Here is a 27,378-nt window from a genome sequence, read left to right on the forward strand (position 1 = left end):
ACTTAATCAGTAAGGAACTGATTAAATAGAAGTTGATGAACCGAAAAACTAAAATGGGTCCATCGAATTAACACAGAAATAGATGCTTCCAGAATCAGTTGTCAACCCTGTAGAGGATGCTGAGGATATAAGAACCCAGGACTTGGGTCTTTAAAGCCCTATAGACTCAGACTCCTGAGGAAAGGGAGGTTATACTGAAGCAGGCCAGCGACCCCCACCCAGAAGACTCCATAATTAAGCTTCTCCTCTCCTTAGAAAGATTTTTACAGAGTATCAGCAGACAGGATGTCTGCAGAAGACAGTGAGGTTTGAAGCTTCCTCTTTCTTGTAAATGCCAGGTTTGCACATAAAAGGTGTGATAGAGTAGAGTCTTCAAACTTGTTGTACATAAAGATATTATCTCTGGTTTCTTGGTTAAAAAAAAAAATACTTGCGAAACCTGTATCTTGTCTAGGGGATGGAACAGAGAGCACTTGTCATGTGAATCTCCAAGTCCCCCCACCCTTTGAACATTGGGTATAAAGTTCAAAGAATTTCCAAAATCTCTGTCCAGAGAATGTCTCAGGCATGAGCCACACTCTGGACCTGCCAGCTGCAGCCAATAAATGTGCTTCCTACTAATTCCTCAGGTGCCCAGTTTATTCTGCCCAACATCAATAAGACTGGTGCTGAACTTAAGGAGCTCAGAGGATCTGGTCCAGAGTAAAATCCAGGTCTCAGACTTTTAAGGAGGGCAGCTGCTCAGTGGTTGCTAAAATATCTGAGGGTGTATGATGAAACCTGCCAGGAGTGCTAAAAAAAGTTGGAGAGTGGAACCAGCTGCCAGAACCAGGTGAAGTTTTGTTGCTGTGGCGACACAGAAACGAACAGCAAGCAAAAGGGAAACAGCAAAGCCTTTTCCCTTCCTCTGCCCTCCTGCTCTCTCTAGTCCCATTAATTGGCAGAATTTACCAAATGCCTAGGAAAGGAGAAATCACTTTGCAGAGTTCCAGCTTTAGCATCAAAGAGCATTAAAGGGTTTTAACAAAAATATATTTAACAATTACACTGACTGCACAAAGTTCTAACTGCATAACAAACTGTTCACAGCCTCAATCTATAGCCCTACTCTGCCTCTCTAGTATTATCAGCTAGATGTCTGGTTAGTCTTCATGCAAATGCTTAATCACTTTCTCTAACTCCTAGTGGATTGCACATAAAAACTCTCAAATCTCTATGCCTTTGCTCACACTAGTCATTCTGCATGGAATTGTCCCTCCTATCTTATCCAACTGATTTCCATGATCATCTTAGAAACAATGATTTATACTCAATGAGCACATGGTGCTGTATATTGCTCCAGACCCTTTATGTATTCAACTTATTTAATCCTCCTAAAAAGACTATAAGATTTATCCTATTTATTTCCATATTTTAAAAATAAAAATGGTTGTCAAAAGATACATAGCTAATAAAAGTAGAATCAACACTCCATAGCCTGTGTCTTAACCACAAAATATTGCCTTACAAGATTTAATTTTCAAACTCCTCTAAAAGACTTCCTAGACTCCCCCTGGCCAATTATTTGATTCATTCTTGTTCCTAACATATTTTTGACATTATAGAGTAATATTTCCATTTGGATTTATATTTCTGTATCTTTTACAAATATTCTAGTGTAAAGCTGTCCAATAGAACTTCCTGCAGCAATGGAAAAGGGCCATCCATCTCTGTGTGTCCAGTATGAGAGCCACTAGCCATATATTGCTCTTGAGCAGTTGAAATGTAGTCAGTACTACTGAATTTACTGAATTTAAACTGATAAACTTAAGTTTAAATAGCCATATGTGGCTAGTGACTACCATATTGAATAGTACATAGTTCAGGTCATTTCCTCAAAAGAAGTTCATTGAATGAATGAATCATTTATGATAAATTTCAGTGGACAAAGGAAAACATTTGGAGAACATCATTTAAGTTTTTATTTTTTAACCATATATAAACTCATATTATTTAATTTATTAATAAACATGTATATGAATAAACAGTCAATAAAATATCATATAGTACCACCATCAAGATCCATCCTGGTTTATGTGATCTGTATCCACATTCCATATAAAATGTGTTTTCACTGTAAAAATTCTTACAGGAAATTTAATAACTTTATATAAATATTTAATTTATAGTTGCCTATGCTCACTGTGGTCTTTTTTATTTTATTTTTTCCCCTTGAATGGTTCAGTGAAAAAGTCCAGTGACTAAAGCAGTTCCCAGCCACAGTAGGGACTCAATAAATATTTATTGAATAAATGAACGAATCAAGCATATTAGGGCATCGTGATGACGTGTAAAAATCTAACCTTCAAATCGTTTCCCAATATTATGTAATTTTTATGAATGCTTGATGTGATAAATTAAGAAAACAGGTAGGCTGAATTTTAAAATTTTTTCCCTTGGCATTTTGAAACAAAACTATTATTTCTGACTTCCAAACAGAAATTATGTCTGTTCTCTCACATCCCTCTTCAAAATGCTTGACTGAATACAGGCCTCTGGCTGGGCAGAAACCACAATATTTAAAATACAAAATTTAGGAGCAGGAAAGAAAAGAAAAAAAATAAAGCTTTTAAATTGATTGCAAGTAAAACCAACTAAAACCGAGATTGAAACCTCTGCCCAAGGTTTACAGTCCCCCAGAGTGTTCAAGGCCAATGGGGCCGGGTATTTCCGACCCTAAACTAGACCTTTGTGCCCTTAAACTCCAAGAAACAGTAGGCTCAGGGTAGGGACCTCGGCTGTTCCAGCTTGGACACCGAGGCCCCGCCCCTTCCGACCTAAGACCCCACCCCGCCGCCGTGGTTGCCATGGAAACCCAGAAAGCATCATGGCTGCCGCCGGCCAGGAAGAAAAGTATCTGCCGGCGGCAGCCTCAGCCAAATCACTGTCACTTTCGCCACCGCAAGCAGCTCCCAAGCGAGGGAACCCCAAGAAGTGTTTAGTCTATCCGCATCCCCCGAGGAGCTCCCACCTGTCTCGTTCGGTTCTGCGTTGGCTCCAGGGCCTGAATCTCAGCTTCTTCCCCAGGAACATCCACAGGTGCTGGAGCAAGCCAGGCCCAGGCCCGCTAAGAGGGCACATTCTGCCTGAAGGGCCCAGGATCTGCACCCCCTCTTTTTTGACCTGTTGGGTCTCAGCACAGGGCACCCTGACCTGATTTATGTTCAATTCAAGACCCTCCTCTCCTACCATCCCCACTCGGCACCCTCGCACACACAGGAAAACATTTAGGAGCTAGGTTTAAGGAAAACATGATGAAGCATTTCCTTGGTTTGCTTATACAACCAATTGATTGTCGGTTTAAGCTAACGTGGAAATAACATTGGTACTATGAAAATACTAAAATAGTCAAGACTCAATTTTCAAGGACAATAAGCGTTAATACTAGTAAGGTTAAGTTTTCCTTCCTTTAGAGATGGCTTTTAGTGTGGTCAGGGATTTTAAAATGTTGCTGCTTAACTGTCATCATCCTGAATATAACTGGCAGTTAATATTTCTTTGGTAATGCAAATTAAATTCCATAAAAATTAAGACCCTGAATTTTTTGCGGGAAGGTCTCTGGTTTACTTATTTGGTGTTTTTTTTACAAGATGCATCTGAAACTTTGAATGTGCATGAATCACCTGGGGATCTTGTTGAAATGAAGATGCAATACAAATTTATAAATTGGGTTCATTAAAAGAACATCAAACTCTTTGATGTGTACATAATCTTAGAAAAATCCTATTACACAGTAGGTCTCCTCAGAGCAGTAATGGAACAAGACAGATTTTACAACATATTTTCTATCTGTAATATTAGATTAGTATTAATTATATAATAATACAAACTTAACTATATTTCATTTCCTTATTGCTATGGATTAGAGATTTTTCAAATGGCTTCCTGATTGCAGAAATATTAAGTATATATTACCCCTGGGACCTTAAATTATCATCCTTTGAAAATGGAACCTCTTTAAAAGTCAAGTTGGATAACTGGGCACAAATAGAGAAGGTAAATTAGCAATTTTTATATTTAGTTTGTTTTTAAAGATGCACTTCCAATGTCATAGATATCTATGTGTGTGTGAGAGACAGAGACTGTGCTATGATCCAGTGTTGCTGAGTTGACTACCTATTTCATATATCAAAAACTTGATTAAACTTTAGTCATTTATGTCATGAGTCACCTGTGAAATTGAGCATGCTCACTTCAATGAGTGGGGATATATTGGATGTTTTTCTGAATAATAATGTTATCTTTTGATAATTAAAATGCTGCACATCAGAAAGTTAGACAAAAGGAATTAAAATGAATTCATAATAGTTGATGATTTTTGTAAAATTTTTTATGACTAAAATATTTTCTTTCTATTATTAAAGTTTTTGGCCAAAAAAAAATTTAAGTTACCCAAAGAACTAATCCATGGAACAATCCATTGTAAATCTGGAGTACCTGAAATATTGATACAAGAGGTTTACACTTTATTAACACATCGAGAGTAAGTTATTTGAAATTTTCTAGTAGTACAATCAATGTGAATTTTTTGGTGATATAAATCTCATTACTAACATGTGACTTGTTAATAATATTTTCTTATTTCAGAATTAAAAGTATCCAGGAGGACTTCGTGAATTTCACAGACTATAGTTACCAAATGAATTTACCCCTGGTTCCCAGGACTACAGCTTCAAGGTCTATTAAGGATAACATTAGGTTATCAGAATTAAAAAGCAATCCCAACATTCTCAACAATGAACTTAAAGTAGAGTTCCTTTTTCTTTTACACATGTTGCAAAGAAAATTAAGCAGAAAATTGAATCCAAGTAAGTTTTCTTTGGAAATAGCTGAATTTTTCCAAACTCACTGAGGCTATTCTTGAGTACAGATGAAAGAAAGCCTGCTTTGGCCCCATTTCTGTCACTAGCTAAATGGGAAAAGATTTCTCTTATGTTATCAGTAGAATTATTTGTTATCATTGAAGTGGCCTATAATTATTCTTTCTGAGGAAAGCACAGGTTAACATAGGGTTCTTTTCAATCTACTCATTTAAGCCTTTATGGGAAAAAAAAGTTCCCATATCAACTCAAAGAGGATGGGAATGTTTAACAGTTAACCTGGATATACCTCCTTTGGGGAAAGCCTGGGTTTCCATCATTCACTCTAGATGCAGTCTAGAGTGTGGGCTGTGTTATTCTTTCTATAGCAGCCTGGTTGGTATGTGGGTGGTGGGTAGACCAGGGTGACTCATGGCCACTTTCCAAAGGTATCACTGAAGTAACTGTCAAAGCATCCAAAGCACTTGCCATCAGAGGAATTGTAGGCAGGTGGCAAAAATGTAAGTGAACTTTCAGTATCACTTTCCTTTTCTCTTTTTCTTTTTGTTTCTCTAGCTTTATTCAGGACACTACTTATATTGATTCTAAATACTTAGAACAATAATCATTTCCATTCAGGAAATGAAGCAGATGTAGGCTATTGGGATTTCTTTCCCCTTTGAACTCCAATTTCTGAAAAAAAAAAAAAGTTTTCTCTCTTGTCTCTGAAAGGAAAGGAAAACTTTAACTTCTCTATCAGGTATTTTGGTTACAGTGATGAAAAGATGATTAACACAGTAACCTTACACAGTTTAAGAAATGGAATATCACTAATACTTCTACATTCCTCTGCATGTCCTCTGAAGGTACTTATCACACCACCTTCCAAGGGTAACTTCTGTCTCATGGTCTTTGTTTATAATTTCCTTGATTAAAAACTAGCTATATCTATGTATCATATATAAGTTTTTTGTCCTTGAAATTTTCAATATGTTATGTTATATTGCAAAAAAGCCTTCACAGATGTAATTGAGGTAGGGACCTTAAGAAGTATATGTCCAATCACAAGTCCTTACAAACAGAGATTTTTCTCCAACTGGAGTTAGAAAGATGCAGCAGAAGAGAGATTTGAAGTGTGATATGCTCTCAATTTGCCATTGCTGCAAGGGTGATGTGGAAGGCATGAGAGGATATGTGGCCCAGCTTCTAGGAGCAAAGAACTATCTTTTGACAGTCAGTCAGCAAAGAAGCAGGGATCTCAGGCCTACAAATGCAAGGAAGTGCATTCCGCCAACAACCTGAAGGAGCTTGCCAACAGATTCATCCCCCCCCCCCCTGGAGATTTTAGAAAGAAATGCAGTCCTGCCCATACTTTTATTTCAGCCTTGTGAGAATCTAAACAGAGGACTCAGACTTCTGTACTGAGATTAAAAAAAAAAAAGGCTGTTTTTATAAATAACAAGAGTTATGGTAATTTGTTATGGCAAAAATTAAAAATGAATACAAACTTGGCAGTTAATACTGTTTCTGCCCTGACATTATATTTTCTTGTATTTAAACTGATAAAATGGAGCCTTTTACTTTTTAAGCTCTTAATTTATCTGCAATTCATATGAAGACCTAATTGTTTGTTTTAGCATCACTTTTTGAATAATCTATTCTTTCCCTACAGGTTTGTATGCCCTCTTGTGTTTCAAGTTTCTGTGAATGAGTCTGTTTCTTAGCTTTCTATTCAACTTTGTCTACACACATGCCACTTCAACACCCATATTGTCTTAATTATTATTATTTTATAATTAAGTATCCACATTTCATAAAATCCCCAATTTGTTCTTCTATAAAGTAGTCCTTTAGAATGAGCCTTTTCAATGTATAGCAATTCTTATTGTTCTGAATTCACTAATACTATTGTTATATTTTGCATTTATATGCAAATAAACATGGCATTTTATTTTGGAAGTTTTTATTTATTCTCTTTATTTCTTGCTTTTGTCTCATCTGTTTCCCCTTCTTTGGACTGAATGTTTTTCCAAGGACATTTCCAGTACCAATTTTGAAAATTCTTTTTTTAGTGCTACTCCAGAAATTTTAATATGCACGTTTATATTTAAATTAGTAAAATTAATATATTTTCTCTTTTCCTCAAACTATCAGTACCTTAGACATAAGGAATTTGTTCACTTCTTGCTACATTTCACTTTTTTTGTTGCCCAGCATTATAGTTCTGTAAGGTTATTAAAATATATATATATATTTAGGTATAGATGAATCGAACCCGGGTCCTGCCCATGCTAGGGGAGCGCTCTACCACTGAGCCACAATCCCAGCCCTCTGTCAGGTTATTTTTAAAACCACAAATCTGATCTGTTATGGCTTGGATATGAAGTGTCCCCAGAAAGCTCATGTGTGAGACCATGCAGGAATGTTCAGTGATAAAATGGTTAGATTATGAGAGCTGTAACTTAGTCAATGGATTAATCCAATTGATGGATTAATAATTAAAAAGGACTATTGAACTGTGGTGTCTGTAGGCAGGTAGGGTGTGATGGAGGTAGTAGGTCACGGGGCACACCCTTGGACTGCAGTTTGTCTCTGGATTTTTGCTCTTTTCTCTCTCCTTGCTCCCCGGTTGCCAGGAGATGTAGAGATTTCCTCTGCCATGCTCTTCTGCCATAAAGGTCTGGCTCACATTAGGCCCAAAGAAATGGAGTTAGACAGAGATCTCTGAGTGGAAAATGAACTTTTCTTCCTCATAGTTGTTCTTGTTAGGTATTTTGTTCACCTGTGGTGAACAGGTGACTAACACAGACCTTATAACTTGTTTTATTCTTATATTTAAAAGTCTGTTTCTCAGTAGAGCTAAACTGTATCTCTGTTCTTCTTTTGAATTCACCTCTTTATCCACTATCACCACAACTCTTCGATTCTTGAATAATGCTCCATCTCCAGTCTTGATTCTTGGGACTGCTGATTGTAAAAGTTTCTCCTCTGTTGCCAAAGTAATTTTAATGTTGATAATTATAGTTAGGAATGTTAGTAATCAAGGTTTTGTTTGGCTCCCAAAGAGCATGACCTATGATTAGAAACAACCTTAGATACCTCTTCAAGTCTCAGTGAAGGACAAACTGCAGAACAGGAAGTGACCAAATGACCTTTAGAAGCAAAGGGAAATTTCCCAAGAACTGCTATTTAGAGGATCCATTAAAAAGTAATATGGGAAATGTGAAAATGATTTTAAGTCACACATTTGTAGTATAAACATGTTTGCAAAATGAAATAGGTGCTGAATGATTTCATTTATGTAAGATATAAATTAGAAAAAACTATGATGATAGCAGTTGGATAGCATTTCCTTCAGGATTCTATCTGGGAGCAGCAACAGAGGTTTGGGGTACTGCTAATATTTTTTATTTGCCACATTGTACCCAGTTGTATTCATTCCAAAACTTCATTGGAGTGAATACGATTTGTTCACTGTTTTGTATATAAGCTATTAAAAATGTATCAAAAACTAATAAGAACAAAAAGATTTTACCTTTAAATAAACTTTTTAAAGTAACTATTTTGTGCATCAAAGACTGAACAATGTGGGGATAAGAGTTATTAACCTATGTATTCCCACTACTTGTAGGATTATGATAAAACAGATGTTCAAATAATTTGGTTACCTTTTAAATTAGGATGTCTTAGTTTGAGAATGGGCATTGTGAGTTTTTAAAAAATAACTTTTATGTTTACATTTTATAGCATGGTTTGATGTCAAACCAACAGTGGGAGAAATTACTCTTGATCATCTTCCTTCCCGAGGCTCTGGGCACAGATATAATTCAAAGGTTTCAAGGCAAAGGTTTCACAACAGAGTTGCTCTTGTTTCATGTAAGTTTTTGTTCTGACTTTTTGTTTGTTAAAATGGATTCTTTTGTTTTAATTTGTTTAATAAAGTTTTAATAGAGTTAAAGTATTGGTCTAGGCCAGCATTCAATCTAAAATTATGCATTAAATTTTTATGCTGCTTGCTTTTTGATAGGTAGGGGAGCATCTAGTCCATCACAATTCTTCCTGCTACTATTGGATTTGAGTTTTCATTTATGCTTAGGGAGATGAGCTTGAAAAAAATGAAGCTTGTTGGCAGAGCTCAAAACTCAATTCTTCCCCAGATGGAGGATAAGTCAGTCCTAAGACATATACAGATACTTGCTGATCAGTGGTATTTAAGCAAAAAGCCATTTGCTTAAACCCTGTTAATTTAGAAAGCATTTATCTTATAACAAACCACAGCCCATGAGCCAAATTCAGCCCATGGCCTGCTTTTGCATAGCCTACAAGAATGGTTTCTACATTTTTAATTATAAAAAAAAATATCAAAATAATATTGCTATGGTTTGGATGTGAGGTTTCCCGCAAAAGTTCCACATGTGAGACAATGCAAAAAGGTTCAGAGGGGAAAAGATTGGGGTATAGCCTTAACTAATCAGTAAATTAATCCCTGAAGGGATTAACTCCGTGGGAACTGGAGGCAGGTGGAATGTGGCTGAAGGAAATGGTTCATTGGGGGCATGGCTATGAGGTATATATTTGTGTTTGGCAAGCCAAGATCTGTCTTTCTGCTTCGGGGTCACCATGTGAGCTGCTTCCCTCAGCCACACTTTTTCATCGTGATTTTCTGCCTCACCTCGATCCCCAAGTAATGGAACTGGCCTTCTATGAATTAAGACTTCTAAAATGGTGAGCCTTCAAATAAACTTTTCCTCCTTTACAATTTTGCTGGTTGGGTCTTTTAATCACAGCAGCAAAAAAAAGTTGACTAAAACAGAAATGAAGTTCAAGTTTCTGTATTCACAAGTAGCACAGAACATCACCATGCATGCTGATTTTGCTTTATCTCTGGCAACATTTACAGTAGCAAGGTATGGTAGATGCCAATGAGATTTTATGGTTCTCAAAGGAGAGATGCTAGATTTATCAAATAAAAACACAGAGAAACACAACTAAATAATTTGGAGGACATATTTAGGATATATTTTACTAAAAATTATCATTTATCTGGAATTCAGTTTAACTAGGTGTCCTGTATTTTATCTGTCAAGCCTACTACAAAGTCTAAAATATTAACTATTAGGTCCATTACAGAAACTGTGTATCTCTGCCAAAGAGCATGTTTCCTTAAGTGTTAAGAGGAATTTCACTGGGGTAGGGTTAATGCTTCTTGTTTTATATTGGTTCTGATAGAGCAATGTCAACAGATTTTTTTTGGACATAATTTCTTAGAGCCTTGTATATTTTAATACACGCAAATATTAAATAATGAAGTGTTTTCCAAACTGTGTTATCACACATTACTATCATACAGGTTTGCTGTGTTTAATGGCCTTGTAGAAAGGGTGTTCTTCAGAGCTGACTTTTTAATATCCAGACGTGATGCCTTATCCTTCTGTTAGTGATTTGCCATAAAAGTTTCAGTAGGGTGGGAGCAGAAGCATGGAGGAAGAGGAGTCATGATCCAAAGAGAGGCATGGGAAGGAGACTGCTGGGAGAGTTCTCATGTTGTGTCTTTCATTTTCTTGCCAATTTCCCTTAATTGAATCTGACTAGGGACAGAAAGAGATTTGAGACCTATGGGGGAAAAGGTGGGAAGCTTCAAGTGGTATTGAGTCATTCCTTCCTCTGTAAGAAATGGATGTAATATACAAAAAAACGTGTCTACTACTATTTGAATTGCTAAAGAATATTTCTCATTTCTGTTATCATTTTGAAGTTTTCAAAGCTCTCAAGTGTACAGAAATCTGTATGCTACCATTACTTCAGGATTTGAATGGATTTTTGCTTTTACAGTTTTAATAATGTATCTATCAACTGCTGTAAACAGCTCCTCTCCCATTTTATTCCCTCAATGTTCTCTTTTATGATACTCTGGATGCCCTTTTATGATTCTCTCTCACTCCAGTGGTCTTTTTATCTCCTTTTAAAATGAGTGATGGATTTATGGAAGGAAGCCTTCACTGGACAAGGCAGATAGGAGTGAGTGGAACAGTGAACACACTTTTTTTTTTTTTTTTTTTTTTTTTGCTACTCTCAATCCTGTTCCCTATATGTGGCCTCTTGTAGTTGACACACCTGGAATTAATGAATGGTATGAATTCAACTTTGGCAATTTTATGAGTGAGACTAATTTTGTTAAGTGTTTCTTTTTTTTCTAAATTTGTTAAAGGGATTCTATTTCAGTTGTTTCTGGCCTGATTCCTTCAGGCCAGCTACCATAATTTGAAAGTTAATGGAAAGAAGAGAGGCAAAAAATAAACTATAGGAATTTAGATTTATCATTAAATATTGCACGACACTGAAACATAGGCTGTTCATCTGAAAATCTTCTAATCAAATAGAGTGGACAAAATTAATTGTAGACTGTTACCTTTTAAAAATATATATATATGTATATATTTTAACTTAAGTTCCTCTAGTAGTTTACCTAAATTTAGTGTCTAGCAAAATTTTGGGCCAACAGAAGGTAAATTTCTTAGTTGCCCCTCATGTTAAAACTGAGTGATGAGTGACCTGGAGTCTGGGTGGCCAGTGGAATCAGAGTTCTAAAAACCATATTATGAATCATGTATATTTGCCAAATCTAAATACAAAGTCATGCCACTGTTGCCTCAGCTGCTTTCTGAAATAATATCTAAAAATAGTTGAGTCATATTCAGTATCAGATGCACCAAAATAAGCCCTGGATATTTTTAGGCACTGCTGATGGCTTTTGGAGGTGGGTGACATTTGGATATTTTTTATCCATGACTACTATAATGCATGATTTAAATATTTTGTTTGCCAGGTATTTAAATTAACCTGTGCTTAATCTAATGCCAATCATTCTGTATTTATTTACATTTTATATACACACAAAAATATTTATATACATATTAATTGTGTAAATGTTTAATAAATGTGAATCAATTTTAATTTTGTTTATTTTAATATCTCAGCAAAGACAGGTAATGATGGCAATCCACATAAAGACATTCATGTAAAGCAAGCTGAAAAAGATTATTACTCTGTAATGAAACCTATCAAGAACACGGAAAAGAAACCTTGAAAGGTACTTGTCAAAATGGTGTTGAAGAAGAGATGTCCCTATCTCTTTCCATAATATAGGGAAATAATCACCTGGTCTTGGATATATTTCAATAATAAATAACTTGAAGTGGTGTCCTATCTATAATTGGGGTTAAAATTTCTTTTCAATTCAACAACCACTTATTAAACATCTCTGCCAGATACTGTTGAAAATACAAAATTAAATAAATTAGTATAGAGCAAAATATTTGATTATTTCTTATAAATTTTGTAGGAGTAATGAGTCTACTTTGTGATATTTTATTCATTAGATATTATTAAGCTTCTACTTTGCCAGATATTATACACTTACTCATCACCCTCATTAATAAAAAATTATTATGAATGATTTTTTTATATGTTGGCCATAGAAATTTTTGCTTACTCCATGAGTAGCCTTACTTTAAACTATTTTCAAATACTAGGTCCCCCTGACCCTCAGTTTATAATGAGTTGTCGGGAAGGAAAATCATATTTTTCTTAGAATTTGGCTCTGGTGTTTAGCATTCAAATTAGTTAAATTAAAAACAAAAACAATAACAAAAAACTTTTTACTGGTTGCCACCATGCCTCATATTTTTATTGAAGGGAAATAAAAGCAGATTGATATCCTGAAAGGCTAATTATCTTTCATACATTCTTGGTAATTTTATATTCATATGTGCAAAATTTTCTCCAAATGGAATTATTCATGTTCTAATGCTATCTCATTGGCAGCCTTATTTGACTTTCAAGATGAATATTACTAACATTGAATCCTACAATATGCATGTCTGTTTTTAGCCACACTTATCCATTTTTCTGCTTTTTTGAAGGTTCAGATGTTTTATAAGCATTCAACCTCTAGAGACTTTCTTGTTAAATTTTAAGTTTTTGGAAAGATAATAATTAGGAAGAGAACTTAAAGAGAGCCCTGATGATAGGTAACTTCTTGGGAATGTGTTTAGAATCCAGTTTTATCTGAGTTATGTGTTCAGCTTCAAATGGTATCCTAAACAGATGTAGGCAATTTACCTGTTGCCTTGCATTGCAATGGGACAATCTGAAGTATAATCTTATAAGATTAATACTTTTACCTGATAAAATATAGTTCTTCAGAAAAGGGCTTTCAAAAGGCTCTGATGGTTTGGGGAAAGGTCCATAGAAAAGGATTAAGTATGGATAAACAGTAATACGTTTCTTGTCTTAGTTTTGGGTTCAGTCTTCTCAAAAAACTAATTACCCATGATGTGAATATGGTAAGTTCACAAGACTCCTGTAGAACTTATGGAGACTGTGGAAAATACTAAATAGTTGGGAATGGATGAATGAATGAAGGCAGCGAGTATGGTCAAGTGGGTAACCTCAAGCATTTCTTGAGTATGACTTGTGTCAACAAAGCCAATAACACAGGCATATCTGAGGAAGACTATTTACTTCCTAAGGGATCTTCGACAGAAGGAATCAATGAACTTTTCTAGGAGATACAACAACCCTTATAGCAACAGAACCTTCTCAATCCATTGGCAAAATAGTTATCACAGGAATAGAAGTTACTGTGATATGGTGTTTGTATTATGGACTTTCCCCCTTTTAGAGTAGTTTTGGAATTTGTTAAAGTCAGTGCTTCTTACAAGTGAAGAATCAGCTTTTGGAAAAATCCAATGAAATGATTTTCCCAGTTTTCTGAGTAGGATAACAAGTCATACTTCTGATGATTCTGACTTGGCATTTTGTGGAGAAACAAGTTCTCTCAATGGTGGTTTTAGTAACAAAACTTTTATTAATCTTAGAAGACAACTGTCATTTCAGGCTTTAATGGCAACATTTATTAAAATTTAAGGGACCTGAAATACATAGATACATATAAATACATGTGACGTGTAGTATTATACTTCTGTTATACAGCATTTGAATTCAGCATGAAAACACATATTTCAATTATTTAGGTACAAATGTCTCAAAGATTTGATACAATAAGCATTTAAAGTTGACTATAAAGATGTCCTCTCAATTACTGGTCCAATAATATGAAACACTAAATTTTGCAAATAATTTTTGAGTCTTTTCCTATATTCAGAATACCTTTTGACTTATAACAAGAAAAAATTACACAGTTTTGGTTTTTAAGAACAATAAGGGCTGAGGTTGTAGCTCAGTGGTAGAGTGCTTGCCTACCCTGTGTAAGGTACTGGGTTTGATTCTCAGCACCACATATAAATACAGGTCCATCAACAACAACAAAATAAATAAATAAAAACCAAAAATAAACAACAACAACAACAAAAAAAAAACCGAAATAACATCATTGCTCCAATTCAGTCATGTTCCTGAACACATGTGGGCAATTTCATGGAAAGAATTATATATATCATTACTTTTGATATAAAACTATATTTTTGAGATATAATTCATCTTGATGTTGTAATTTTGTTAATTACCTTGTAATTTTTATAGCCAAACTTTTTTTCTAGTGCTTTAATAATCATTGTCCAAGCCAGGTATGGTAGAGCACATCTGTAATCCAAGTGGTTCTGGAGTCTGAGGCAGGAGGATAGCTAGTTCAAAGCCAGCCTCAGCAAAAGCGAGGTGCTAAGCAACTCAGTGAGACCCTGTCTCTAAATAAAATACAAGATAGGGCTGGGGATGTGGTTCAGTGGTTGATTACCCCGGAGTTCAATTCCTGCTACCAAAAAAAAAAAAAAAAAAAAAAAAAAAAAAAAATCATTGTCCAAAGACACTTCCTTCACAAAGGCATATTTAAAGCTGTAAAATAATTTTTTGGTAATAATATGGACATATTCGAATAGTAATATAACTTCATATTTTAGTTTTCATGTATATGAAATCTAAAAATGAAGAATAATTTATAAATTAATATTTTGTTTTCAATATTAAGGCACAATATATCCAGACTGAGATGGTCAAATGACATAATTCTGAAGAATTGATAATCATAATTAAATTGTAGAATGCTGTATAAGTCAAATAATATAATGGTAGCTGAATCAACTGAATTTAGACTTAAGACAGAAATTGGATTACTCTTCTATTGATGTATTAAAGACGTGTATGTTTATTTTATACATAAAGTACTATTTTTCTAAATTCAATAAACATAGAATTTAATAATTGTTTTCTATGTATAATTGAAGCTAAAAAATATCCTTTGAAATATTTAAAACATAAGAAGATAGATTCAATTTATTTTAAAACAAAATTGAAATAATAACAGTCGGACTTAGACTACCATTTTTATGTGAGGGTTTTTAGTACATATGTGCCAATTAATAGTTCTCCTCACCTAAGAAAAATTTGAGTTAAGATACCAAGAGTTAAAAAGTCTTCTCTGGTAATACTTTACCACTGCCTCACTTGAGTTACATATATTTTCTTCTATAATTATTATTTATTAGTTTATTTTACAAAATGGAATTTCAGCCTATATTTTTAATTTTTGAGGAGTTAGAAACTTAATGTGATAAACACAATATATAGCTACATAATATATATCTTTAGTTTTAAGAAGCATGTTTAATAAGATTTTAAAAATATTTTAAACATAAAACTTGAAGATAATAAAAACCTATTATGAATACACTCTTTGGTCAGACAAAAACATCTATAATACTGAGTAAGTCAATTTGAGTATCAAAGTACTATTCTTCGTAGTTTGCATTAATTTAATAAATTTCAAATTCAGAATTCTAGACCAACTGAAATATTTGTAGTCATGTAATAGTGTCTTCACAGCTTTACAGTTTTAATAAATATTTTAAAATTAAATTTACATAATGTATTCAAAATTTCAACTAGTATCCTATCTACAGAAATTTATTTAAAAGTGATTTAAATCAAATTATGTTCTAAAGAAAATTAACAACTCAGTTTCTTATGTAAATATTTATATTAAATGAATTAATAAAAAATTAATATCCATATATATCAAATAACTTCTAAAATAATGTTATCTAAAACAAATTCTCATATATATTACTACATGTTAAGTTTATCACCTCCAATTTTTAAGATTTATAACTATCATTGTGTAATTGAACTTTGGATTAAAAACACAGTAACATTTTCATTAAAAAATAAATAAAATTCAGGTTGGGTGCAGCTATTCAGGAGACTGAAGCAGTAGAATCACAAGTCTGAGGGTAGCCTGGCTAACTTGGGTGAGATCCTGTCTCAAAACTAAAAAGGCTGGGGTATAGCTCAGTGGTATTGTGCTCCTGTGTTTAACACAAAATTCCATGATAGATAGATAAATGAACCTCCATTGATTGGTATCCATTTATTAACATTTACTAAATTTATAAATGAGAACTTATGAAAGATGAGCTAGAATTGGTGATTTCTATACATTTTTATAAAGGACAATATGAGTGTTTGTTATTTGAAGATCAGGTGTGCATACCTTACATTTTGATCTTTCAAGATATTCATTCAGATATTCAAATATTTATTAACTACTTTATGCCAAGAACTATTCTAGGTCATGCACTATTTATGTTTCAATTATATAATATTTTGGTACCTTTTATGCTTTGTGAAATTTATATCCTTTTTAGATTATTCAGTCCTTTATAATTTAAATATGACTTCATCCTAATGTTACTGTTACAATTTATAAAGGAGACACACCTGTTTTTCCTTTAAATTATATAAATATTTTATTTTTTGAAGTTAATGAATCAAAGTAGCTACTGTTTCCCACTGTTCCCAACCACCACTCCTCCTCCCAACCTTTGGCTCCTGGATGATCAAGACCAAGGTGATACTAATCTACAAAAGTTCTTCTTTTAAAAAATAATTTAAGCATGAACAAAAATCTTCTATCAAAATGGATTGAGTCGTAGTCCAGTTCCTAAAGGTGAGAATGGATTCACCTTTGCCCACATCAAAGCATCATTCAATGAAATAGCAGATTTCCCATCTTCAAGGAAAAATACAGGGCCCTGTACATAGTGAAAGTTGAAAAAAGAAAATATTAGATTATAAATTCATAACATTGTTTCAAGCTTCCAGAAACAGAATCACTGCAGTAAGAACACTGGTGATATTCAGGCACTGCAAATAGGAATTCAAAAAATATGAGAGAAATTTGTTTTTGTTCTGAACTGCTACCAAATATAAAAACACTTTCAAATATCTCATTATATTCTTATTTCTTGATGCCTGTGAAAATAGAATTTCATTTTATAATTTTAACTCTTTGTATACAGTAGTGTTACCAAGGATAATCATTATTACTGAAAAATCTATTTGTTGCCACCAAGTTAACTTATTTTCTAAAAGCATATATCATAGAAAAATACTTAAATATACTTCACTATTTTAACCATGCAGCCTATGTCAAAATAGCTGGGGAAATTATTAAAGCTGGGAATTTCAATCATGCTTTACAGAAGGTGAAGAATATATATATTGCTCTATATATGCATATATAATATTAAATTACATTTAATCAAGCCACTTAAGGGCATATTTATACTTTACCTGCATCAGTTATTATGTATGCCCAGCTTAGTTACTGGGGGGGGGGACCTTTCAGTCTGTATTTCCTAGGAAATTTCTATTTCCTGTCTTGAAAGGCAACATGTAAAAATCACAAAATACAGTAAAAAGTTTAGTTTCTTTAACTTAATAACCAAAAGCCTGATAGCTTTAAGACTTATTTTAAATGACATTTGTTGTTACAGAATCATTTCTAGATATTAGAAGTTGGTAGATAGATTCATATTAGTTGGTACTTGAAATTTCAAATAATAGCTCAAGCACATTAATTTTCTTTTGAAATAGAAATTTCCTGGGAGGGAAATTATGTATATTAGCCAGGCGTGCCTTAGTGTATTTGAGATAATAAGCAGATCCCTTCCTCAAAGTAGATTTAACTACAGAGAGGTTAGACGGTATTTATCAGGTCATTTGCTATCCTGAATGGAGAAAATGAATGCTAAGAGAGGGAGAAAAAAGAACCTGAAAGTAGCAAGTACTATAATGGCACATAAAGGGCAGTGAGTGATGCTGAAATTTACTCCAAATATTTCACAATATTTTACTCTTAATTAAAAGTTATTGAATTGATCTTATTACTTTGGTTCTTTATTTCAGAATAGAATTGGGTAATAAAGGTGTAGACAATGATGTATGCTGTGCTTTAGAACATTTCAGTGTGTTTTGAAGACTCTGGTTTACAGTGGCAAGCTAAGCTTTAGGTAGGGGTCTATATTAGTATCCAGCTCTTTCATTCATTTTGAGTAGCTGTCTCAAAAAATAACCTCATTCTCTGGCTGGCATGTCAACATTTGTAAGTTTTAACATTACATTAAACATATAAGAGGTTACTGTTAAAATGTGCATGTATGTATGGGGGCTTTTAGTACAATTTATAATCTCAATTAGCATTTCATGGAAGTCAGCTTTGTTTCCTTCAGGAGGACTCCTCCAACTAGTCCTGGCTCCTAGATGAAGACTTCTCTAGTTCTTCATGATAATGACACCATTGGGTCACATTGAGAGGCTCTAGCATCATTCATCATTGTTAATTTGTACATGAGGGGAAATTATTTGGGAATTAGTCATCCCTCATGATTGATCCCAATAATTTTTAACTTTTGAAAAGTTTAGTAAATCACTGTAACATAATATCCCAATAATTTAACACAATTATCAAAAATACACATCCATCAGGTTTTAATGCTTTGTATTTATACAACACAAATGGAAACTAGAAGGTTAAATTTAATCTGTTGTGATAAAATCATTTGTAACTGTTGACTGTTGCTTGGGCTCTCTTATTAAACTTCCCTCAGGATATAACCTGTATGTATTTTAAAATATATTTGTTACTAAGCATACATATCATTTGTTACTGAGTGTATATATTACTTGAATTGCTTTTATGATAATATAATGACTTTCTCTGAATTTATTTTAGGGAGAAGAGTCCATTTATGCTAACTATTGTAGAAGCAGCATGGCACTATTTTCTTATGGGGCTCCATGCCTCATTATAGGTATCTATAGTTGTTTTAAAATAACATTTCAAAAATACATAAAAAGTTGAAATGAACATTTTATGTCTGACATTAAGCTGTACCTGGATTTTTAATCCCGTAAGACAAGACATGTGAATGTCACAATGACTTGGGAGATTTGATCCAGTCACATAATCTGGTCCAATAATTCCTTTGAGTGGTTCTTCCTTTAGTTTCTTTAATAAAGTTGCATAAACCATTCTTTGTGAATCAGAAGGGGGTGTATATGGCGATTCCTCTGATCTATATTTTCAACAAATATTAAATTTTCATTTTTATAGAATCACAGAATTATTGAGGTTTAGATTAGAAATAGTCTCTGATGATTATTTAGCTCTCCCCATCATAGGTAGAGGAAATCAATGTTAGATTTAAGTTAAAATAAAACAACAACAAAAAACTTTCAAAAGGCAGGAAAAACACCATTATAAATTATTACTGAATATGTGCTAAATAAATATTCATTCATTCTGCAAAAACTGATGAGACCATGCACATTTTCCAACAATTTTGTCTATCACATTCACTTCCTTCAGTATTTCAATTTTTATATTGTATCCACTCACTGATTGGTGGGCTGTGTGCAAGCTCTCCATGCATCCAGTTCCTCGGAAAGATGTTCAATTTTTAAGGGAACTGATACCTTTCGACGTTTTAATAGCTGGCTGAAATGTGAAAAGAAATTAACATATGGCATAAAAACTTAGATATCAGCAAAAACAAGTGCACTTCAATTTTGGATTTAATAATTGTTCAGAAATGTATGTACATATACCTAAATGTAATTATATACAGATATATACACACAGACATATATATCAACATTGTATGTACATGTGTGTATATACACTTGTATATTTAGCATTTAAATCACTTTCAAGTTCCAAGATGCTCCAGAAACACTGGTTGCATAAATCACTGTCAGTAAATACATAAATGAACTGCATAATGTATGGAGAATAGCTATAGATTAGCTGAGCAATGTTGAATAACAGAGTGAGAGAGAATACTTAATTATCACTTTGATCATCTGATCCTATACAACAGAGATATAATGGCACTATGTAAAAGAAGGAGTAGATTTGAGAAGAAAGATTATTTTAATTCTAAGCATACTAAATTTGAGACTGGAGCTTAGCAGGCTGCTGGAATACCCCCTTAGGAGCTAGCAGAGCAGGTTAGTCTGGTATAAATATCTATGAAAATATTCATAGAAGTGATAAGTGAAGCTAAAAAATGATGAGATTTCTGGAGGACAGTGTATGGAAATAGAGAGGAGAGAAGAGGAAAAGAGATGGGGGCCAGGAAAGGGAAGAAAAGCAGGGGATGAAAGGGAATAAGCCTTTTGGGAATTGCATATTTAGTGGATTAGGGAAACAAGCATAGGGAGCAGACAAGAAAACAAAGATGGTATTGTCAAAGAGAAGTTCTTTAAAAATTAAGAATTTTTGAAGCTCTCTTTTTAAACTAACAAGTTTCCTTTAACTTAGATATATTCTCTCAAGTGTATCCTTAAATAAAAATAAATAAAAATCCTTTTTATTCTAATCTTAAATCTTAAATAAAAATACTTTTTATTCTTAATTTAAGCAATTATTTCCATTTCTTTATCATCACTGAGGCCATATTTAGCTGAATATATTTCATTAAACATTAATTCTGTGATACATCCTACTGTATCTTTTTAAATAATATCTTTTAATATTATTAAAACTGTTTGAATTTTGGTTATGCTGCCTGCATAGAAAGATTTTTCCTTGAGTATGCCAACAGTATTAGTTCCATATAATTGTTTAGGTTGAACTAGGTAGCAGTTACTTCTTCATGTACACCATAAGGGTGAAGTAATCAGTAATAAGAAAGGTATTTCTCTCAGGATCCTCTACCTCATCTAAAGGGTACTCAGAAAAATTGCTTATCTCAAAGCTCTCAGCATCCATAAATTAAAAAGGTAACCTACTGTGCCATTTAGCAAACTAATAGATTTTGAAATGTATTTTGGAAGCGTACTGGGGATTGAACTCAGGGGGTACTCAACCACTGAGCCACATCCCAGCCTTATTTTGTATTTTATTTAGACACAGGGTCTCACTGAGTTGCTTAGAGATTCACCATTGCTGAGGCTGGCTTTGAACTCATGATCCTCCTTTCTCAGCTGCCCAAGCCATTGGGATTATAGGCATGTTCTACCATGCCCAGCCCCTTGAAATGTATTTTTATAGAAGGGACCATGAATTTTATTTTGAGTGTAATAAGTTTTAAGCATAATGGCTGAAGTTAAGGAAGCTGCTAGAAAATGCAGAAGTACATTATAATTGAATATAAAATAAGAGGTTACCTGTTACAAATTCCATTTTTCTGACAGATTGGAAAGTGAATATACCTAGTCTCCTAGCTTATTTTAAAAGTAGAGTCATACAATTAAGGCCAGTGAGATGTAGGCATGAAGCCCTAGGAGAGCTTTCTTTCTTGTATAAAGTTGCCTTGCTTGAAGACAGCTCTTTGAAGTCTATCTTTTACCCTTAGTCTCTCTTTCTTACTTAGACTGTAGACATAATATATGCAGGGCTAGCAGCTATCTTGTAACCATGGAAAACCTATACAAGGAGAAAGAAGTCAAGAATGTCAGAGTTGAAGGAAGGAAAGGATTCACGTCTTGATGGAATCAATGCATAGCTACGGCAGTAATGCCTTTGTAAAGTGTCCCGACACATAAGACCAGTAAACCCTATGTGCTTAAGCTAGCATAAGATTTCCATCATTTATAGTCTAATGCATTTTAACTCATATATCTTATTGCTGCTTTATTAAAAAGAAGATGTTGAGTAAATAAATCAATGCTTCTGATCCACTTAAGAGACTATCTATTTTAAAAAGAATTTCTCTAATTTCATGATAGAAGAATTTTTTCTTTTACCTTGTGTACTCATAAAGTGCTGGAACAATGCTTTGGTACTGTCTTCTGATAGCCAATAATGCACCAATATAACCACATAATATAAGCAACTCATTTCGAGCTCTAAAAGAGAATATATATACATTTCAAATTCTATAATTTGAGGCATATAACATTACTTTTGTATATAGTTCTTGGATATATTATCTGTATGTGTATGTGTGGACATACACACACATATATATTCTGTTCTTGTATATATATTCTGAGGATAACATTTGTAACAAAATATGTTTAGAAAATTTTCTAAACTTGAGGGAGATAACTTATTCATTAGTTAATAATTCTTATTCAGGACAAAGAATATCAACTACATTTCCTGCAGGGGAACCTGCCAGTGTCCCAGGCTGCAGAGTCATCTTTCATAGGTATTAATAAAGAAAGAACCCCCCCAAAGCCTTTCTTATAAATTATACCCAAGTCTCTGAAGGCTTAAGTTATATGATGATAATGTTTTAAAATGGTACTTGAATTTAGGGTTGATGTCTATTTTTTACTTTCTGGCACTTGTAGTTTCTTGAGGACTTGAGGTCTAAAACTTCAGGACACTTTGAATTAGCCTTTTTTGAGCCAGGTGTGTGTGTGTGTGTGTGTGTGTGTGTGTGTGTGTGTGTGTGTGTACACATAAGTAAATATATATACACACACCGGATAGTGTTAAATGGGACTGTTAATATTTAATTTCAGTCAATGACTGTATATTTTTAAAGAATATAACAAAAGTATAATTTTCTAGAAGTATAGCTGTCTGTCCAAGAGGATCCTATTTACTGATATAAACACCAAAAATAATAGAACCATTTAAAAACATTGCATTGATTCTCTTGTATTTTAGACAAAAAGTACTCACTCAGTACATGTATGTAAGACTAAGTTTTCAGTACGAATATAACTCAACAGGTCAAGAATAGGATAAATGGTATCCAATGTCCAATTTGAACTACTGAGGTGTTCTGGAAGAACAAAATCAAATACAAGATTCTCTAAATAATAATGTCAAAATTTGTTCATCTAATTTTTAATTTACATAATTCTCTAATGGTTAATCCTATATATCTATATATCTTATTTTCTAGATCAGAAGTATTTTTCTAGTCACTATCCGTCAGGTCTCCACATAATATTTCTCATTTTAAAATTCAGGATGGTCAGTGCTTGATTTTAAGGCTGTCAAGATGAACAAACAGATCAGATAAATTAAGTAGATTTAAAGTTTATATTACCAATGATAAACTTACCTTTGACAAAGTCAATACCAATAGGAAGAGCTTTTTCAGGTTCTTGACTTAATAAATAATACTTTATAGATTCAAATACATTGCCATCTGCATGGGCCGTCTCAGCTAACTGCATACATTCTTCTACTGTGGGGAGTTTGCACTAGGAAATAATTGATTTAATGAGAATGTTACTAAGATTTATAGAAACAGAGCAATGGTATAAACACCAACTATTTACATATACCTGTTTTATTTATTAAAATTGCCAAGACAGATGTAATTAAAATTATTTTAATAAGAGCATATATTTATATAAATATATTTAAGATATTTAAAACAATTTTAAAGATCTAAAGACAACAGATCAGTCTTTAATATCTAAAAACAATAAGTTCAGCCATTAGCTTTTCATCAAATACCTATTAAAAGAGGTAGAATTGAATTTCCTGATTGTAATATTGAAATTAGTAACTAGAAATTCAATTTAGCAAAAAATACTAAAAATCAGTTTTTTTTCTTTTTTAGTTGTCCATGGAATTTTATTTTATTTATATGTAGTGCTGAGAATCGAACCCAGTGCCTCACATATGCTAGGCAAACGGTCTACCACTGAGCTACAACCCCAGCCTGAAATCACTTTTTTCATAATATATATACTGACCATTGGCAAAAACTACATTATATACAGCAAAACATTGAAGGTGCTTGATTACATGTTTTCTACATTATCATTTCACTTAGCCTTTGAACCAAGTGATCTTATTTCAAAGAGGCTAAAAATGTACAAGTTCTAAAATCTGACATTTTGAAATGCCCCCATAAAGTTGAGATTTTGGTTCATGAAGTTTTATTATTATAAAATATACCTTATATACAAACAGAGATATGATAAATTGTGGTATAAAGGTATATTAAGAATTGTAATGCAAAAAAATAAGAGCTTATGTATAATGGCATAATTTGGCGTGAACATACTTTATATTCAGAGTTATGAAAAATGGGCTGTAAATAGATAATTGTGAATGTATGAAATACAGAAAAAAGAAAAAAAAATACCCCAAACTACATTCCTTATTGTTTTTTTGCTAAAATAACCTTCAATTAAGTTGTTCTACTACCATAATATGAATAGTGATCGTTACCTTTTATATCAAGTTTCAATGTTTTTATGATTTTTTCAAGCTTAAGAATGCTGAAGTCTGTTTCTAAGCAACGTTGATAGTTTAATGCTTTTTCAATTTATTTGTTTATTTATGCATTTATTCAATAGTTATGTATTTCTCACTGTTTTAACAATTAGGTAGAATGAACATTTTAGATCTTTCAATATCTAAGAAAGTAATGCAAAAAAACGAATTAAGGTGACGGTCACATATACAGCTTTACATATTGCTTGCTTCCTCATCGTTATTCATGAGTTGCCAGTAATTTACTGAGCAACTAATATGGGCTAGGTATAGTGCCTGGCTAAATAAGAATATTTTTGTCCTATCTTAAAATTCATAAAATTATATGTTACCATAATGTTTGAATATAGTTTTTAATATTACTTCTTAAATTGTTTAGAGTTATTAACACCTTTACAAATATTCACTAGTCCTTCTAAAAAGTTACTAATAAAGACTAAGAGTGTGGTTACATCCTTTTAGAATGTGGGATGAAAGTGAGGTAAATACCCTTTCTCCCATTATCAAGGTCAATGGTAAAAGTTGCAATTAGATAATATAAATAAGTTATGGGGCTGGGGATATAATTCAATTGGTATATTGCTTGCCTTGCATGGACAAGGTCTTAGAAGTTCAATCCCCAGCAGCTCCCGAACCCCCCACAAAAAGTTCTGGTGTTCTACTGCACAAAAAGAGGATCATATTTAATAACAACATATTGAAAATTTCAAAATAATTAAAGGATATTAGAATTTCTTACTACACAGAAATGATAAATATTCAAGGTGATTGCTAATTATTTTGATTTGATTATTCCACAGTACATACATGAATCAAAATATCACTTTGAACCCATAAACATATACAACTTGTCAATTAAAAATAAATAAAACTATATCTACATAAACTTATCTAAGTCATTTAACCTCTCCAATCCTTGATATTACTCACTTGCCCAGAGGATATCTGCTGGCATACATCCAACTACTACACAATAAATGTAAGATATATTAAAAAATAACCCTCTTGCCTCCTTCCACATACACTTTAATTTCAACGTAAAATAGCATTTAGTTGAATAATGCAAAAGCAAAAGCACAGCTTATTTTAAAAAGTAATTCAGGGGCTGGGGATGTGGCTCAAGCAGTAGCGCGCTCGCCTGGCATGCGCGGGGCACTGGGTTCGATCCTCAGAACCACATAAAAATAAAATAAAGATATTGTGTCCACCAAAAACTACAAAAAAAATATTTAAAAATTCTCTCTCTCTCTTTAAAAAAAAAAGTAATTCAAAGAATGTGAAGTGTTTAAATAAGTTAAAATCTCCCATAATACCACAAACTACTGGTAATTCTGGACATTTATTCTTTCACCAGTGATTTCTCTGATACCACACACAAACTCTCATACTCACACACACTTTTGGTCTATCTATATTAACAATACTCAATAATTATATATTGTTGAATGAATGGGACCATTCACCCACTGGGGGGAAACTCAAGGGTCAAGTAAGCGGAAAAAAAAAAAAACTTAGTTCTCAAGTAAGTAAAAAAAGAACTTAGTTATTTTGAAAGTTAATGATGAGAAAATATTTTATTGATATAAAATTTCTCAAGTATTCTATAAGTAATACACATGGTTATTTAAAAATGAAATCATATGGCATATTGATAGTTTTGTGATTTTTCTCTTTAACTACATTTTAAAGCCATCTTCTCATACCAACAAAAATAGGTGTTTTAATAGATTAATAGCACTGAAACACAGAAAGGTACTGTGACTTATATAAACATTTTTTACTACTGTTAACCATTTTTGGTGTTTTATATATAATATTAGCATATAGATTTCTATGTTCTGCAAATGAACATTTTAAAGCACTTTAGAATAATGCATATGAATTTCATTATATTTTATTTGGAAAAGATCTTGAATTGTCTATTTAAAAAATGTACACATACCTTCAGATGCAAAGTTACACAGTGGAAAGGGCTTTGAACTTGGAGTTGGGCTTGCTGAAGTTGAAGTTCTCACTACACTTTTAATTATTAGGTAAGTTCCTTCCTTTTCTGAGTTTATTTTTTTTTCAAAATAGGATAATATTCCTTATTTCATGGTTTCATGAGACTTTAGTAATATACAAATATATGTAAGAATTTAGAACAGTAATAAGCATACAACAGAAGTTCAATAAATATTATTTCTTTTTGTTATAATTATTTTGAAGTTTAAAGTATCTCAAAGGGATATTTGTTTTTCTTCATGTATTTCTATTTGCTTGAACCTGAAATTTATTAAATTATCACACTGCAATACACACTATAATCATCACCATACCTTCTCATGAATATCATTTATTTCTTCAATAGACCCTGGGTAGAAAGCACAGAGTTTTACTAAATGTAGTTCATTATCAGGAATCATCAGGAGAAGATCAGCTGCCAAATTCCTGTTCATGTAACAAAAGGGGATGAAGTCATTGAGTAAATGATCTAAAAATAATATAATGATTTCAATAGTAGGAGACTCAGATAATGAACCTTCCTTGCTTTTCTATTTATATAAACTATTAATTTCCCAATTGGTCATGAAACTCCTCTAAATGTAGGTTACAGAAAACAAACAGTATAAAGGATAAATGCATTATCAAATTACTAAATAAATTTTAAAAATCTAAACTTTATATACACAAGTCCCTACATATTTATAATCAATATTATTATTACAGAATAATTTTCTAACTAAATTAAGTAGTATTGAATATGTTCTTTGGAGCAAATTATAAAGCAAATTTTGTGAAAGCTAACTCTCATCAATTTTCCTTCCAACAATGGAAAATCTATTATCAGTTCACTGAAATCTATAGAATACTTAGTTATTATAAGCTTAGACATTTTAGTATAATGCATATTTCTTAAACGTTAAGTAGAAATTGAAGACAGAAATATAGTTTTTGTTAAAGATCTAATCAACAGAATAAAACACTTAAGGGTTTTAAAAATGTAAAATGCTATGAGCTTCACTGCATTACACTGAAAATATTGCCTATAAAACCAGTTTTTCAAAT

General features: G+C 32.7%; 2 protein-coding genes across 2 annotated transcripts in view; one reads left to right on the plus strand and one right to left on the minus strand.

Moving 5' to 3' along the window:
• Positions 1 to 2,866: 2,866 nt before the first annotated feature.
• Positions 2,867 to 11,925, plus strand: SPATA4 (spermatogenesis associated 4; the record flags this gene model as incomplete). The annotated part of the gene is made up of 6 exons (XM_081269668.1): positions 2,867 to 3,078; positions 3,906 to 4,035; positions 4,404 to 4,522; positions 4,627 to 4,847; positions 8,586 to 8,714; positions 11,816 to 11,925. The coding sequence occupies 6 exons, from the start codon at positions 2,867 to 2,869 to the stop codon at positions 11,923 to 11,925; spliced, it is 921 nt and encodes a 306-aa protein (XP_081125794.1).
• Positions 11,926 to 16,470: 4,545 nt separating this feature from the next.
• Positions 16,471 to 27,378, minus strand: part of WDR17 (WD repeat domain 17) — a 94,196-nt gene continuing 83,288 nt past the window's right edge. Inside the window, exons 23-29 of the mRNA XM_081269434.1 lie at positions 26,649 to 26,760; positions 23,162 to 23,303; positions 22,774 to 22,876; positions 21,885 to 21,986; positions 19,534 to 19,632; positions 19,030 to 19,210; positions 16,471 to 16,885 (exon numbers count right to left, since the gene is read on the minus strand). Coding sequence (XP_081125560.1) covers positions 16,766 to 16,885; positions 19,030 to 19,210; positions 19,534 to 19,632; positions 21,885 to 21,986; positions 22,774 to 22,876; positions 23,162 to 23,303; positions 26,649 to 26,760 — 859 coding nt within the window. The 3' untranslated portion in view covers positions 16,471 to 16,765. The remainder of the gene's footprint in view (positions 16,886 to 19,029; positions 19,211 to 19,533; positions 19,633 to 21,884; positions 21,987 to 22,773; positions 22,877 to 23,161; positions 23,304 to 26,648; positions 26,761 to 27,378) is intronic.

Source organism: Spermophilus citellus, assembly GCF_964194105.1.
Source record: "Spermophilus citellus genome assembly, chromosome: 16".
Lineage (NCBI taxonomy): Eukaryota > Metazoa > Chordata > Mammalia > Rodentia > Sciuridae > Spermophilus > Spermophilus citellus.